The 18514-nt window shown below is 38.3% G+C and overlaps 1 protein-coding gene across 1 annotated transcript in view; it reads right to left on the bottom strand.

The window, feature by feature from the left end:
- Positions 1 to 18514, bottom strand: part of LOC131032592 (uncharacterized) — a 124573-nt gene that overhangs the window by 54261 nt on the left and 51798 nt on the right. Inside the window, exon 2 of the mRNA XM_057963610.2 lies at positions 14496 to 14574. Within this exon, the coding sequence (XP_057819593.2) occupies positions 14496 to 14574 (79 nt within the window). The remainder of the gene's footprint in view (positions 1 to 14495; positions 14575 to 18514) is intronic.

The raw sequence follows: 18514 nt of genomic DNA, 5'->3' as shown, positions 1-18514 counted from the left end.
CAATCCGAAGATGCACCGACAGATGATGCACTCCTCTTTCCTTAGTTCGAGTTCGGTTTTGAGATCGACTTTCAGCCTAGGCAACTCGATGGAGGATTCGATGCTAATTTGCGCAAACTGGACGTGAGCAAGATGTTGCACCACCAATGGCGACCTCCTGATAGGGCTGCTGAAGATCTTTCGCTACATGACACCCCGCATGACTTAGAAACACACCAGGTTGTTTCTTTCCCTCATGTTGTTAATTCTGAAAGTTTTCAGTTTGATTTTGAATATTCTGGGAAAAAAACTTGTAAATGGGTTAACCACGGACATAACTTCCTCAACTGATAATACTGCCCGACGTCCTGGTTAAACCTAAGAGTGGCCAGCTGAAAATTTTCTTTTCAAAATACAAAGACAAGTCAGCCAAAATGAGAATTGTCCCCGTTGCCCTGTTACTATTGCACATACTGAAAAATCACCCTGGGTCGAGAACACATGCATACAGTCCGCACTTTGTACAGTCAGTTTCTTCTTGTATATAGTTAGTTTAAGTTTTGTTTTCTGTTTTAGAGTAGTTTTCTTTTTTGTTCTAGCTTAGATTTCCCATTTTTCTGCTTTAGTTTAGTTTGTTTTTCCGTAGTGTAGGTGTCCTTCTGGTAGGGGTATGTTTGCTTTTCCCAACATGGGTATACGAAGTCAGGAAGTTTTTTTTTCGGCTCATTTCTTAGATGTCCACTTTGGTAGAGCACCTAATTGATGGTTCCCCCTGTAGTCGGTCCATTTGGTTTAAGGCTTAGTCATTCTAAAAATTTAGTTGCTTACTACGTTTTGTCACCGAAATTGTGATCAATGCACTTTTAAACGCTTTAAATCGCTTAGGTTTGTCGTTTTATCAAAGGGAAATTATTGCAAGTAAAAAATCTGAAGCTCTGCTTCAGCGACCACTGTAACGCTCAATCCCACGTAGCCTTCATTACTTACCAACCAATGTGAAAAAAGGAAAAAAGAAAGAAAAAATCAAAAGAAAAGAAATTGAAAAGCAAAGAAATATCCAATGCTTGGCTATTGGGAATGCAGACACCTCTGCCGATATACAAAAGAAAGTCTACCAGAAACATAGCAATCTCTGTGAGCTTACAGGCGATAACCTCATCGAAGCTATAGACGCCCGCTGGCAGCGAGGCAATATCTAGGTTGCTTTTGAAGTTAGACTCGTCCCACATAACTTGTCTTGACTGAACAATGATATCTCGACTCTCTTTAAGCGGGAATGAACTTCACTGCACACACTTGATTTTCAAAGTTGATGACTTGATTCAGTTTGCAACCTTATTTTTATTTCGAATCTCTCTTCTGTCATTTGGGTAGTTTTGTGGGGTATTGTTGTGACCATTTCACACATCGCCCCATTAGAATGGGGACCCCCTCTATTTTTTCGCTTTTGTTTTGCTTGTTCTTCTCTCTGCTTTTAGGGTTCTGAGTGAGTGAGTGGTCTATCTGGGCTAGGGCTAAACCTTAGGGTTTCTTTTTGATGTTATTCAAGCTGAGTCCAGTCAAATTTTGAAAGTTGTTAAGCGTCCTCCCGAAGATTGAGATGATTGAAATAAGGTAGGTCTTTTAGGAGAGTCAAACAGGTCTCAGGTTAGGTCTAATAAAGGTTTTTAGGGTAAAATCCAATTTTGACTAAGTGATAGCATTTTTGAAGGTGAAATTGTGTGTTCTTGCCTAGGTGAGTTTTGATCAATTTTTTGAAGCAAGATGATGCCTGAAGCAAACAAATTGCTCCTGACCCTTGTTAAGGGCCTAGGGCGAAATTTATCCCAAGTGCAATTTCTTGTTTTTGATAGGCTTGCTAACTGGTTCCTGACCTTGAAAATGACCTAACTTTGCCTTGTGAAGCAGTTTGGGACTTAAATTTGAAGCAGTTTGGCCTAAAAGGGTAAAATTGCTCCTGACCCTCAGAGAGGGCCCAGGGCGAGAATGTTGTTTAAGTCATATTTGTCAATGACTTTTCTAAATTACTTTGTGCAGGGTCTCCTGGAAGGATGATTGAACGTGAATTGATGCTTTGGACGGTTTGGAGACGTGAAAGATGGTGAATTTTGGAAACTAAGGAAAAAATTGCTACGGACCCTCACAGAGGGCCCACAACGAGATTTTGATTTCCTTCATTTTGTAATGAAAAGAGACCAAGTTTTGATCATAAATGGAAAATAAATGACTTTCTCCACCCACCTGAGGAAGTTTTGGCTAGAAATGATGAAGGACCTTGTTGAAAACAGAAAAATCGCTACGGACCCTCAGAGAGGGCCCACAGCGAGAAATCTTATAAGGATCATTGCAAGCTTTATTTGGTCGATTTGAGAGGTCAAGAGCATGATGAAGGATAGAATGAACATAACGAAGTATCCAGACGTGATCAAAGATGATGAATTGAAGGAGTTTTGCCCAGGAAAGGAAAAATCGCTACGGACCCTCAGAGAGGGCCCATGGCGATTTTCTTTGTGTTCACATTTTTGGACCTTTCTTGGACATGAATTTTTATTCATAGCAAAGAACAAGACAATATCTCCCTTGGCAAAGTGATTTTAGATGAAAAGTGAAACATTTTAGTCTAGGTAGCAAAAATCGCTACGGACCCTCAGAGAGGGCCCACAGCGAGATTTTCAAATATGCATTATTCTTGCAAGATCAAAGTGATTTCATGATTGGAGGGGATGGAGGAAGGCAAGGTCTATCCGTTGAATATAATTTGGAGGATCAACACGAGGAAATCAACCCAAAATGAAAAATCGCTACGGACCCTCACTGAAGGCCCACAGCGAGAAATCGCTACGGACCCCCACTGAAGGCCCACAACGAGCAACCTAAAATGGGAAGTTTTCATCCAAGTTTGAGGAAAGCTAAGGTTAGGCATGGGTTAGAAACGATGTTTGAAAAGCCTTGAAGTGAAAAGAAATCGTTGAGAATCAATATTTTGAAGGCAATTACAAAAATTGCTACGGACCCTCAGAGAGGGCCCATAGCGACTTTCCAGTTTTCTCTCCTTGGTTTGAAGAATTGAGATAAAATTTTGCTTGGATAGGAGGAGAACGTGATGTTTTATGCCTTGGAGGTGATTTGAAGATTAAAACATGAAGGAATTTGCCTAGAACCAAGAAATTGCTACGGACCCTCACTGAAGGCCCACAGCGAGAAATCGCTACGGACCCTCACTGAAGGCCCACAGCGAGATTTTCAAAAAATGTATGTTTTCTTCAAAATGGTGCTAAGGCAAGGCTTGGACAGGGAGAAAAGACCTCCAAGGGCAGGATGAATATTATTTTGCCTTTAAAACTTGATGATTTTGGTCAGAAAACGAAAAATCGCTACGGACCCTCAGAGAGGGCCCATAGCGATATTGTTGAAAATCCTCGTTTTACCTTGCAACAACAAAGCAAATTTGGTTGGAGTGGATTAAGGGAAGGCATTGCCAAATGATGAAAGAAGTTTTAATGAAAAATGATGAAGAATCAAGCCTAAATTGCAAAAATCGCTACGGACCCTCAGAGGGGGCCCACAGCGAGAAACTTCAAAATCACACCTTTTCTCCAAAATTGGATTGAGCTAAGTTTGCAATTCAATGAAAGGACCTAGTTGAAATGCCTTGAAGAAATTTTGGAGGTGGAAAAGTGCTAAATTTGAGCAAGAAATGAAAAATCGCTCCTGACCCTCAGAGAGGGCCCATAGCGAAATTTGCATTTTCACCTATTTTTCCTCAATGTCAAATTTGAAGTGCAACACGTTAACGAGATATCAATTTACCCTCCAGGAGATTTTCAAGTTGAAATGTGGAATATTCAAGGCTAAAAATCAAAAGTCGCTCCTGACCCTCAGAGAGGGTCCAGGGCGAAATCCTCATGAAATCTCATTAAGCCTTGTTTTTAAAATTAACATTCTCCAAATTGCATTAGATCGCCAAAATTGCTAATTTTGAGGCATTTGAAAAAATTAAAATTAAATTGGCATTTAATAAAAGACATATTGGCATTTAATAAATTAATTTTAAGCCTTAAAAAATCGAACTTCAATCGTGTCCAAGGAAGGAAACACTTTAGCTTACCTTTCAGAGGAGGCTATAAGTGAGGCTCTTCATCTTCCAGAGCATAAAGATATGATTTAGAAAAGTTTAGAAGGAGCCAAGTCAATGTACGAAGATGATCCTGACACCTGTTTGAACCTCATCAACAAGAATTGGTTGCTCAAAAGCCGTCCTCGTCTGAAAGATTCCTAACACACCACATAGGATTGATTTCCAGGAGGAGTACAGAGATTTGATAACTTTGCTCAATCGAGTTACAGGGGCTCCTCAAGCCTTCTACTTCTAGAAATGGATGTTCTACTTCATTCAAGTGATTGTCCAAGGGAAAGGAACGATTCATTGGGCCAGAATTATTAGCAATGGCCTGGATGTGCAGTTGGGAAGACTAAGGCCTACCAAGTCATTCCACATGAGCTCATATGTCATATATGCCTTGATCAGGAGTTTTGAGTATGCAGGGCTACCTCACAGAGGAGTGATCGGAAGAGGACCCGGAGAAGTGAGAGTTTGTGACTCTTATGTTCATTTGCATCATCCACCTGGAAGTGACTACAAGTTAGTCAATGATACCTTCACGATGAACATCACTAGGATATTGCAAGGCGGGATTCACAATCGACTATCTCTAGATGCACAAGAGCTTGTGAAGAGGTATGGTGCATGGTTCATCCAGTTTCAAAAGTTTACATACATCAGAGTTCAGGGATGTCCTTCACCTCCCTACATGTTGCCGAGATATCCGACAGATAGAATAGTGCTACTTGAGGTAACCAGACAATTGGTAGCTTGTGCAAAGGTATCCAGACTCAAGCATGGAAATGGATTTCCCGTACCTATCATATTGGGGAATTCAATTGAGGTATGTCCTAATACTCAAGCTTCAGAGGATGCAGAGAAGGAATTAGCATTGTATTCATTCACCTTCTTTGCCCCACAGGAGAATTTTGATCCTTATGGTTATATGGAGGAGACAGTTGCTAGGAAGTACAGACATGAGTTTCAGGTAGAAGACTTTTGGATGAATCTCTCAAGTGATTTAGAAGTGAAAAGAAAGATGCATTCCAGATTACCTTTAGATTTCATCAGGAAATGCAAAGTTTACAGAGTAGCCGATCAAGCTCAGGACAATGGCAGACATCTCCAGTCATCCTATGACAAAGAAGATAAGAGAGTGAAGATAGATTGGAGCGAGCCTGAGATTTCGGACTTGAGAGCTTTGATGGCTCCAGTTTTGTCATGTACTCACAGATGGGTGGATGTACAACATCAGAAGTTAAGAAAGCAGAACATACCAATGACTTTTACTTTGGAGGAAAGACCAGAAGGAGGAGCGAGCGTAAGTGAAGACAATTCTCATCCTAGAGGCGCAAAGAGGAAAGAAAGACCTGAGAAAAGAGAGCCCTCCAAGAAGAAGCAAGAGTCCAATCGAGATCGCCCATCAAGCACATCTTCTCGACATGGAAAGAAGGCAAGTCAAGCTGAAGGTCAAGAGAAGATGGTACCGGAGATTGATGAATCTATGGAATCCATGGTACAGAATGATAAAGTAGAGAAGGGACAAACAACTCAACATTCATCAAGTCAACCACTACAAATTGATGAGCTACAGGAGGATCAGGAAAATAATGATGAGGCGACATCTCCTCTCTGAGAAGATGAACCATTACCTAAGGAAATACAAGTGAGAGAGACAAGATCTGCCATTCCAGATTGGTTAAAAGAGAGACTGACAAGGGTGATTGTGATTGAAGATGAAGAAGATGTGATTGACTTAGAGAGCCTTATAGGAAATTCTCAAGAGGTAACGGAGAAGAAGAAGGCCACCAAGATGTCCAAGGTGATCAGGGATGAGACAGGATCCAGGAAGTTGTAGATAGCTACACCGGTAGTGGACAAGTATGAAGGTGAAATTCTTGCAGATGAGTATGATGTAGAAACATTTGAGCTGGGTCCACTCACTACTGAACAGGCAATGGATGAGGCAACCGATTCATTTGAAGCACTTAAGGGCAAACTTAAAGAGGAAATGGAAAAGAATAGGAAGCTTGAGAGAGAGGTCGGTGCTTGGAGAGGCTACTTTAGTCATCTCAATCAGCCCTTGAGATGTCAGGATCCAGCTTTATCTCCTGTGCAAGCACTTCCCCTTGAATCAGTTGGCGAGACAGAAAGAGTCAAGAGCTTGGTTCATCTTATGAGCTCTTGGATTGACAAATCCCACACGGTAGTTGTTGAATTTACAACAAGAATGATGAAGACAATCCACCGAGCTATCCAGGTCCTTGAGATTGTCCACAATCTAATGATAACTGTAGCCGCTTTCGCTCACACTAGAGATGTTATCATTCTTGTTCTGCAAGTAATCAGGCAAACACCAAGGAAGATCCTAGCACAAGAAAAGATAATGGATGGAGGAGCTCATAACCTACTTCAGTGGTCAACTCTACTCCAGATGAAAGAGGTTCTTTTCGAAGACATCAGCACCAAATGCAATCAAGTTGAAGGTGTCATCCATCCAATTCAGGATAAGGTGTTTGAAGTGTTGTGTACCATTCTTGGCAGGAGGATCGAAGTTGAGACGGATGTGGACCTCCAAGAGTTGGAAGAGAGAGTCAAGGTCATCTTTTGCAAAGATGAGAATGTCATCACAGATGAGCAAAGGGATCTAATGTTCACTACTGTGCTCCTGATTGAGAAGATCAAAGAATTCGAACCTGGATGGGAAACGGCTCTTCTCACTGCCTTTGATCAGGTTATCCACTTGGAGGAACGAATGAAGAATCTTCCTGAGATTCCTATTGCTGAGATTAAAGGAATTGTGTCCAGATTCGTTGCATATGCTAAGAAAGAGCATTGGAAAGCGAACAAGGTTCTAGAAGAACAGTTGTTATAGAATGATGTGGCATCTTAATTATCATTGGTCTATGTTTCCTCGACTTTTGTGCCAATCAAATATTTGGCTATGCATTTAATAATGTTCATCTAAAAAGGGAACTTTTTGTAACAAACCCTAATTAGGGTTTAGGTGTCAGAATCTCAGCCATTGATCTTCTTTTGATCTGGGCCGTTCATTGTAATTGAGGATGCTATATATACCCTCACTCATTTTCATTTTGTCATTAGATATTAAGGAGATAGATAATAGTTAGAGCTTTGGAGAGAAGAAAGTTATTTTGTAGCAAGATTGAGTAGTGAAGAAGGAATTTCGAACAATTGTTGTCTATTTTGGCTTTGAGATCAATAAAATATTGAAGTTATGGTGTTTTATTGCAATTCTTGTGGCTATCTTCATGGTTGTTTACTTTCTTGAATCATTCTCAGTCGAAGTAGTATTTAAGTTTGAAGGACTAAGTGTTGTGCTTGATCTTTGGTGAGATTCACGTTCCAAACCACTAGCTTCTTACTGATTGTAAGGACGCCTTGTGTGGTCGACTGGAGATATTTAGATTGCTTGAACCTTCAATCATTATTGAACCATTGATATGTATCTTTATGGTAGTATCTATAATTCTTGATGATTTGAAAATCACTAATCACCTTATAAGATCGCATCAATTCCAATAAAGTTGTAATTCCTTGGCAATACTGAAATTGGTAGAATCTTACCAAGTCTAGCCTACATTGAGTCATTCTTAAGATTAGATTAGTATCCATCTCTTGAAACCCTATCTTTTGATCTTTTTTAAGAATTTGTTAGTGTTAGGAAATTCCTGTTCTTGCAGTCAAGTAAGAGTAACACAGACCAGCTTTCAAAGTGCGTAAGACCCCTTAAAGAAATAGCATTCGCAACGACCACTGGTGCTTATCCACACATAGAGATCCTACAGAAAAGAACCTTGAAGTCACCCTGATTGATCCTTTTCATGATATCTTCAGCATTCAGAGGCTTTACTCAAGAGAGGATAAGGTACCCTTGGGTATTTTATTTTGTGTTTGATAGTGTACAAAATACACGTCAACAGGTATATACCAGAGATTCTGGGGTTCGATCTGGATAGTCATCCTTGAAACGTTCAGGAACATTTCCCAATCGAGTTGCCAATTGTTGTGCCTATCTCACACCCCACCCCATCCTTGACGAAGGCCCCCGTGGTTTCAATTTACCTAAGTGGTAGAGAGGAGTCCAAGCAAACATTTTGAGTTCTATCAAGTCTAATGATTGCATCGCCTTTTACGCCAAGTTACGGTCTGGGTTGTGGCGCTCTAAGGAGCTCGAGCTATTGGCTTTCAAAGCTAGAAGTAAATCTCAAAACTTATGAAGGCAACAAAAGGAGTGAGGTCACTCGAATCCTCCACCATACCTTCCAATGGCCAAGCTTCCAAATAAAACGAAGTCAAGCTAACAACCTTCTTTTCTTGAAAGTCTTCAAAACTATAAAACTCCAATATCGCGTATTGCGGCTTCATGAGCCGAAAATGATCAAAGTAAAACCAAATCACACATTTCGGATCATTGAGCCGAAAATAACAAAATACACCATTTGCCCGAAGAGTCATTCAAAGCTTTCCTAAACTCACGAAATCCCCTCATTGGCCGAAATATAAGGGGAAGAAAACGTTAAACTCCCAAGATGGTCTCATAGGCCGAAATTCAGAGTATAATAAATTGCACATCATAGTCATTTTGGCCGAAAATGGAGTATGGAGGTCAAATTGCGCAATAACACTTAAGAGGCCGAAATCATTTTTTAAACTTTCAGAATCCTCGTGAGCTGAAGTTGAAGGATGAAGAGCTACTTGTTTCAAATAAACCCTAGTCCCGCAACCATATACGAAGTTCGCCAAGTTCACAAAATCTTTCAGCAGGTCGAAACCCACTCAAAACTCTCAAATCGGTGAAATAGGCCGAAAAACATTTGAAAACTCGCAAAATCGTGACTCAGGCCAAAAAAAAAAAACTCTCAAAACTCTTCAATTGCCCTAAAATGTCAAAGAGGGCATTTTAACTAAAACTCGCGAAATTGCCCAATGGGCCGAAAATGACCAAGTCACCCAAAAATCGCGAAAAGAAAGCATTTTGGCCGAAAGGTAAATGAAGTTCAAATCGCGTGAGAAATGTCAAAAATTAAGTAAAAGCTAAAAATCGTGCAATTTCGCCTTACAGGCCAAAAATCGCCAAACATCGCACCAAATCATCTTTGACCCGAAAAGGCCTCAAAGGGGAAAATCACGCAAAATGGCTCTGTGGGCCCAAAATACACAAAATCTCAAACAACGTCTCCTTAAGACCCAAAATAGACTTAGGGTAAAACCGTGCATAAAGCCCGAGTAGGCCGAAAATGACTTAAGTTTGCTAAATCAGCTTCTTGGCCGAAAATTTCGAAGTTGCAAGCCTCGAAAAGCATGGTTCTTAGCCAAAAAAACTAGGGAAAATTCGCGCAATATCATAGGTTAGCTAGAAGTTAGCTAGGCGACACAAGTAAAGGCTCAATTAAATTAATGAGGAACGCCCAAAGCATAAAGGTCAAATCGTGCACTTAGATCAAAATGTCCGAATTTTATTCAAAGGCGTTTTAACTTAAAGGCCCAAAAACAGAATTGCCATTTTTTTTAGTTGAAAAGCCGAGTTAGGTGTGTGTTCTCCCATTTTTGTTAAATGTGTCGAGTTTCAGATTCACAAGACTTCACATGCCCGAAATTCGCAATGAACAAACATTGTGATTTTAGAATAAAATCTCGCATTTCACCTATTTCTCCCGAAGTTGAGAAAGTAGAGTGAAACTTAAAACTAAAATCTCTTAAAACCTCCAGTGTGCCCGAAAAAGAGACATCTCACAAAGAGCTTCTCAAACCCGAGCTCCATAGGACGTAGCCCAACATCGCGTAAAATTTAATGTTTGTTAAATTAATTTAATTAATTTTTCAAATTGATTTGTTAAAAGTGAAATTGATTGTTTGCAGGTTGAAGGCATCGTCGGGAAGAACCAGGAGAAAGCCTGAAACACAAATCGAAGAAGGATCGTGATCAAAGCCAGGAGCAAAGATGCAGCACAGGATCAAAGCGATGAAGCATTGGGAAGCATGCCACCCAGACAACAAGTTAAAGTCCACCACCAAGACCAAAGACAAAGAACATAGAATGCTACCCGAATTATGCATTCTCGAGAAATGCACAATTGGATCTAATTCCAGAAATTCAGTTTGGAAAACTGAAATTGTTTAAATGTAAAACTGCAAGTGGGCCCCACTCAAGATATTTTGTAACAGAGGGGAAACAGGTCAGTTGTGGACAATTATGTCTATCCGCCAAATTGACTGAATTGAAGCCAAACAGTTGTAGGTAGTTGGAATTGTGGTTGAAGGGATAACTAAGAATTAAGTGGGTATGGGCAGCCTTATTTTGTGGAATAAATCAGGACCCTTGGATGCAGTCCATCCTGGCCACCAGTTCAAATTGTAAATCTATAAAAGGCAGAGGCCTTTCTCATTGTAAAGGGTTAGAGTTTTGTAGTTAGATTTTAGAAGTTAGAATAGGTTAGATTTTAGGAATAGCATAGAGATGCTACAGAAATTGTTGTAATAGGCAACTGAAATCAATATATAGACATTGATTTGGTGTTTATCATCTTGTTTTCATTTTGTTTGCATGGTTTCTTTCAGCTAGTTAATTTTAGAGTGTAGGGGTTTTAATGGTGAAGTGTGGAGGGGTATTTGATGCATTTCAGGTTCATACCATTGGTGGCCCACTGATTGTAGGTCACCGTGCATGGTTAGTTTGAGCCCAAACTGTGCTTAGTTCAACTGCAGGTGTTCGTCTTAGGCTACGCCAGAATTGGGTACCTAAATGAGTGTCTCCGGTCTAAAAATCCTTCATCCCTTGGAGATTGCACCGTTCTTGTCGAGTTGTGAGGGTGTGTCTAGCAAAACAAGAACTGGTTTATCGAAATTTGTCTACCCGTTGCATCAACTGTTATCATCCTTGTTCTTAGGCTTCCCGAACCCTTCTCTTTTGCTTTTATTTCCCAGTCTGAGAATCACAGCAGACCAGCTTGTTGCAAAACGTAAGTCCCCTTGTGCTCCCAGCAAAACACATCAATCACTGAGTTATCCCGTGGTCAAGACCTGACAATCAAAACCTTGAGGTCGTCCCCATTGATCAATTAAAACAGCATTAAGGATTTCCTTATCTCAAGAGAGGATAGGATACTCAGCGAGATCATTCTATTCTGCATTGGTCGGATGGAGTCGTAGTTCTGCAACTTTAGCCATGTCAACACTTCCCATGAACAAAAGCAACAAAAAACTACAAACCTTTTAAATAACTTATCATAGATGCACAAAAAATTTAAAGGCATTCTTCAAATGACTTGAGAGATATAATGCTCTATAGGATAACATACAATCCAACACTATTTTCAGTGTAGAGCTGGAACCTTGCTAACTTTGGTTGAAAATAATTCAGAATTATAAGGCATGAAAAGTTAAAAGTTAAAAGTTCAAATACACATGATATGATACCTGTTTCATTTTGCGGGATACCGTACCACATAGTCTCTACCTTCATTTACCAGCACATCTTGGTATTTACAATTTAGAATCTAGTCAATGCCAACAATTTCAATCATAGAAACGAGACTCCAACTTGGCGCAAACTGGTTGAGGTTGACTTGACCTGGGACTTGGACTAGGCAAAAAAACGCAATGCAAACACGACAATGACTCGAAACGTTTTTCATGCACCCTTTATTAAATAAACCTTAAAGACACAATAACATCATCAAGTAGAAGCTAATTTGATCACATACACAAATATACATCAATCACATAATTCTAAATGCAAATTATAGTTGAAGGAAATAGCATACTTAGATATTAAAATATTGTTAAATGCATACAAAATGTGATATCCCCAACCAAACGAAAACTTTGGAGTGCAGCGTATCACCGTGATAGAATGCATCAGCTTGGTTCGGATTGAAGAGGACCGATCAGACAATCAGAACACACAGTTTCCATACTCGAGAGGAGGCCAATAAGTTTAGGCTATCATAATACCATCGTGATCTTCGAATCTCATAATCCGTCCCATTTAAGGATAACTAAGTAATCAGTTAACAAAGAGGTGATTATAATAAAACACAACTTCACGTGAATATACACATCCAATCCATAAGGATGTGATTAAACTTGCCCCTACGTGAAGGGACACATTGGATGGACTACGTCCATATATATAGGCAAACATTTCGTTGTGAGGAAAAAAGGTAGAAGAGGAGAAAACTATACTTCAGATTGGAGAATCAATTCCCAGAACAAAGACATAGCACATAAACGTGATCAGACCGAAGACAGATCCAGGCTCACCATAACTCAGAGGATGCACTAAGATACCATCTCGGACTGAGAGCACACAGTCAGAAGCTTCCAAGCAGAGTTAAGGATGTGGGAAGCCAAGAATAAAATTTATAAGTCTCATAAATAACGTGAAGATCAACCAGGGGGTCCTTTGCAGTGCAGCATTGGCAGTAGTACACAGAATTAAGAGGGAATTCTAGTATCAATTCTCATAGAGCAGAATAGCTATGCAGATTAATAATTATATTGATATTAATAATTAAAGATTCTATTCTTTACGGAGTGTGTAATTCAATAATTCACACTCAATTGGGTTCAAAGAACTAAGCACTGTCATAAGGACAAAATTATTAATTATTGGCATATCTACAATATCATAACAAAGAACATTGTAATTGCAATCCATTGAATTATTCAGTAAAAGACAATCTGCATCTCTAATAAAATAAATTGTAAAGAATCCCAAGGATAATTAATATATCCAATAGCCAAATAATAAAGAATTTAAGAAGGGATATTACACAAAACTCACAGAATATGAAATCCGTAACATCAAATGTTCCAAACAAATATCAAAACAATAACTAGAAGTCTATGGCTCGAAGGAGCTTGCATCCATCCTACGAAAGCATCTAAGGTAGGTCTCACTAACTAGTGAGGGTTCGGGAGTGGAGACACTAATGGGTTTGAGGGTAGCGATGATAAGTGGCACAAGGTGTTAGATGTGAGAAAAACCCAACGATAGGAATGCAAAATGATGCTTTAAGGGACATTTTAGGGTTTTTGGGTGCTAATTTCTTTTTGAAAAAAACGTCCAAAAATGTCTACTTTTGTTATTTATTGAGATTTTTTTTTAAATGATTTTGGCCGAGCCTAGGCATCAGGATTCACCAGGTCCAAGCTGAGTCCGTGAGTCCTGAGTCTCACTCTAGACTCGGACGAGCTTGAGTCTAGGCCCTTAGGACTCACCCAAGGTCATTCAGCTCGGGACTCCCAAGCAAGTCCCAGAACTCTAATTTCAATTGTTTGAGCAAAACACTTGAAATTGAAGTATAAGTCATCTATCCACAAGGCAACACTCAAGATTTGTAACTTCAACTCCTTTAGGATACAATCCTTAAAATCAGGAAGTGGATACTCAGGAAGAGTAAATCACAATGTATCTTCTTAGGTAAAGGATCCCTTGTGGATTCTATGATCCACCTTTGAGCAATTATATGCCAATTTTAGTTGGAACTCAGGAAAATATTATTATTATTAGGCAGAAGCAACGAACATTAGTTAGTAACAGTGTTTAAGGTCTCCATCAGCTGCATGCTATTTAGTATTTGTATTCATGTTATCTTTTTTTTTTTTACTGTATTAAATGTCACACCTTGCTCTCAATTTTTATTTGTATCTCAGAAAATTCCTTCAGTACATAAGGCAGCAATTGTTTGAGACTTGGCTTTTCTTTACACATGAATCCATCTCATCTGCTGAACATACACATTAAGAGTTGGTAAATACATTTCTTAATATTTTTTATCACTTTCAGTGTCTTTAGTTTGCATTGCAGAAATTTATTTTCAAGTCTACTCAGCTTGTTCAATCATTAACTGCATCAATATGGCCTGTAGTATTATGTGCATTAAATTCTATTAAAAGATGATGTATAGAAGAAAATTATTGGCATGTAATAAGAGGGATAATAAGTTATATTGATTAAGAAACATCTGAATCATAAATCACTCAGATTCTGCCTTTAACACTATCATGTTTCTCAACCAAATAACCTAGGATAAAGTGGCATCTTGTGCAATCAAATATACTAGAATAATTAAAGAGACGTCCAAAAAGGAAACTCAAATAAATTAAGCTTACGATCCATTGATTTCATATGGTATATAATTTTATGCTAAGTCGTGTCCAAATGCCAAACGTAAAAAATTAAAATGCAGGCACCAAATACATTTTCATCATTATGCTTGCTAACTAAACTTTATGAATGTGATTATGTTGGGAAGACTAATTCGAGAAATGATAAATAATAAATCTTTGAACAAGAAAAAGGTAAAATAGTAAATATCTGATAGAACTTATCTAACAAGATATTAAATGATAAAAAAAGCAGAAAAACATCGAGCAACAAACCTACCAGAATAAATAGAACATGTCCGATTGATTTTATCATAATTGACACACCATCCATCAGGACCTGTCATGCTCCAATACAGCTGCATTCAACATATTGGATCAAAACATCAGTAAGCGAAAAGATAAGTTTCAAGAAAGAAATATGAGTGGTCTGCTTTAATACAAAATCAAGCAACCATCTTGCCATTTCTATAACTAATTCAAAAAAGATGTTCCAAATTTTGTAGCTACGTTAACCACACTTGCCCATTTGGCATCATATTGACAACTAATAAAATGTAATCTCTTCAAGATAGCAACTATTAGCTAATATCAATATCCAGATTGTTAGTATAATGGGCAAACATGGTGTATAACTGTAACCCAGTGTTTGACAAAGTTCAGTAGATAATTATATTTTCTCTCCCCAATTACAAATTCCAGCAAGAACTCAAGTCCCAACCTGATGGAACAAGCTGTCGCAGACTTGACGGATCCACCTCTTTCAACTAAATACAGTCCATCAAATCACAAAAAGAACTGTGCAAAAGAACCTTCCAAAATAATATCCTATTACCAGCATAATGTTGCAAATCAATTAAACCTTTGATTGATTAAAAAAAACTATTCTGTTAATGTAAACTATGAAGCTCATAGTGTAAGGGGTTGTAGGATGGAGGTACATCAGTGGATTCATTAACAGCTTGGCTCAATTTTGAATTTCCAGACATCTGTAAGGCAATCCACAACTTGGCAGACCTGCACATGTAATAACACATCAGAGCCTATTCATCCCTAGAAATGGTCTAGGCCTAGTGATGCTCTCAGTTACCCTTTACTAGAAAAAACTCATAAAACTCATACAAAAACCATTAAGGCTATCTCCGATATTCTCTTTCGCCTCACTGCCTTCAACTAGATTTTATCCCTCAGTCACCCATTCCTCATTTACCTTCAACTCAAGATAATTAAAGCAAGAGCATCTGCAACAACAATCTTCCATTACCCAAGCAATTTGTGAATTATAAATGCAGGCTTTGGCAGATATGTGAAACCCTATCTATTGCATTGATGGTAGTCATTGGCTCCCTTGTCACTTGCCCCACTAGACATCCACGCGGTTCAATTTCAAATTTTCAATGATACTAGGATGAATGGCAGCACCAGTTGGAAGCCTACAAGGAGCCGCATTAACCTTTTGTACATTAATAGTACTTTCCTCATGCAAAGGGGTAGGTAGACAATAAAAATCGGTAAGAATGCAAAGGTTTGAAGGTTGGGATTAGTGACAAGGCATGGTGGCATGTGTAACTCATAAGTTTCAATAAGGAGCACAGTGGAAGCAAGGAATGGTTGGAAAGTGTGAAAGTAGAGGGAAGCCTACCATCCTGACAAAAATAGAGAGAAAAGCAAACCTGAGAGGGGTCATGCCAAGAAGGATAACACTGCCACTCCAACCACTTACATAGACTCATTAGCCTTCACGTGCCTTCACACTCGAGATCCATGGGGGACATAGGCCAGCGTCTAGGAGATGAAGGGGAGGGTCTATATGCGAAATAAGATCAAAAAAAGTATTGGAGTTGTGGACAAAACAAGCCTGCCCTGCTTGAATTTGCTAGCCCTCAAGCAATCCAAATCCAATAACCCAATTCATCCTTGAGACTTCCAAATACCTGTTCTTAAATCCTTGTTCAAGTAGATGAATTTTGTAAAAGCCTCATTCAATTCTCTGGAAGCCTATTTTATCTCTTTGTGGGATACATCCACTTTCTCATTTATAAATGATTCTACTAGTTGATCCATAGTTCTCTACAAAACCTTTACAACTATACTCAACTCGTTGCTCCCTCTATCCTGCAACTCTTAATCTTTCCTTGGGCTGCTTTATGTGCCGAATGTTCTCACTCCATGCTTTTGCTGCACTTCTCTAATATAACTGGAGGCTAAAAATCCTACACTTAAAAAACTTTCTACCACCATGAGAGTTTTCATCAAATTATTTCTTTTATAAGACATAATGTATCTTGCTTTGCGACTTTGAATAAAGAGAAAAAAAATATATTTATGCTTCATCTTTTTGCCTGTCATTAATCATATCCATTATCAAATTTGATGTATGGCTCAAGCCTCAACATGAGCTGCAAATTCATATACCTCTCTATTTTCATTGTGATTGAGAATGTTTTACCTAAAACTTCCTGATGAGTAATGAGGAAAGCATTACTGTAGCCTCTTCTGATTCTCCATGGTAATATACATCAATCATCAGTTTACTAATAAATTTGGCAAATTTCAAATCCAATTTGCAATTATCAACAATTTTGCAATGTTGATATGTAGCCACTATTGATTTACAACTATAGGAACATCCTGCACTTCTATAAAACTTTCTTGTTGAGCAATAGAAGTCTTCATGGAGAATTTATCAAATTCACTCTTAAGGGCATCAAAATCCTTGACTTCTTTGAAAACTTCATAATTTCCTATCAAAATATATTGAATTTCCTGAAATCTTGTGTCATGAGTCATTTTCTTTGATTGAAAATTTTGATCAATGGATGATTGTACCTTTGCTTGAATGTGGCTGCAAATTTTGTTTTGGAACCCATTCAACAATTTGGAGCTCTAACCCTTAAGGAGGGTTGGTCACAAAGAAGAGTTCATTATGAGCAAGGGCCTAATATGCACTTATTAGGAAGCACTCAAAATCTTCAATCATAACACTTCTTAAAATTTTATTCAAAATGTTTCCTCCTTATAATTACCAATATTTGTCTTCACCATGCTCTTCTTTTTTTTGAATCTTATGGGTTGTTCTAGTACCAACTTCCTTTCTCTCAATAAGAACAATCTATTTAATCTTTGCAACATCACCTTCCATTACCCTTTGCTAGACATGATTGGTTACAATAGCAATCCTGCTACTAATCTCATCACTAATGAGAAATCCAGAAAAGTCAAAGTTGTGTGATCTTCACTTTTCTCAATAATCTCTGCTCCTCTTGCAATTCTTCAATATACCCTTGACACCAAATCAACTTTGATTTATTGCAAGGTTTTTAACTGTGACTTGATATGGAAAGCAATACCTTTCATCAAATCTTATTCAGTATGTGTTTAGATTTGTAAATTTGAACTTCTCCCAAGTGTACACACTAATTCAATGAATAACTTCCAATTCTGCAACCAAAGGAATCGCAAGATTCTTTTGTGGTGTACCTACTACTATTTATTCCTTGTGCACCCTAGGGCAATGGTCATGCTTGGAACTTAATTCCAAACTTGGGATTTGTTGAGCTCCTTTGCCTAATTGTAGTCTTGGGAACAAATGGATAAGCACCATACTACAATTATGCAGGAAATCTAGAATATAAAAATGAAGTTTACCTTGCTTATCACCTTCCAAACTAAAGCCTCTGCTTGTCTCATTTGCCTGCTTCTTATGATGCTTTTTTGTAACTATGTTTGCCCCCTTGAATTGTAGATTATTTCAAACAGCATCACTTTGTCTTCCACTGTAGAGTGTAGCTTCACGAACTGTAAACTCAAGACTTCCATAACCTTGTCAGTATTCACAAAATGTATCTCATATTCTTCTTAGGTTAGATTTAGATTCTAAATGCAGGAAATGATGAGCCTACCACCCATATTGGATGTACCAAATATCTTGTCATTCTTATGTCTGAAAATACCTCTATGTTCCTGGATTAGATTGTATAGGCAGCTTTGTACAAGAGTCTACGTACCTTTATACATTTCCCATCCCATAATGACAATAATTTGAGCTTTATGTTTACAGACACGTGACTGTTTGAATCATTCCAATAGGCATTTAATGAATTATATCCTTGACCTCGGCCATACATAGCAGAGCATGATACTACAAATGCATCAAGTTATCATTACCCTTCTCTTTCTTAACCTTGTCATTTGCACATGAATTCAACCCATTATATGTGGAGAATATCATGCCAACGTAAATAATAGTAGCAAATGAATGAAAATCAATGTAACAAGAGAACTATTATTGTTCTATTT

The sequence above is a fragment of the Cryptomeria japonica genome, chromosome 2, assembly GCF_030272615.1.
Source record: "Cryptomeria japonica chromosome 2, Sugi_1.0, whole genome shotgun sequence".
Taxonomy (NCBI): domain Eukaryota; kingdom Viridiplantae; phylum Streptophyta; class Pinopsida; order Cupressales; family Cupressaceae; genus Cryptomeria; species Cryptomeria japonica.
Note: the sequence above shows the minus strand (reverse complement) of the source record. Positions and strands in the feature narration are given on the sequence as shown.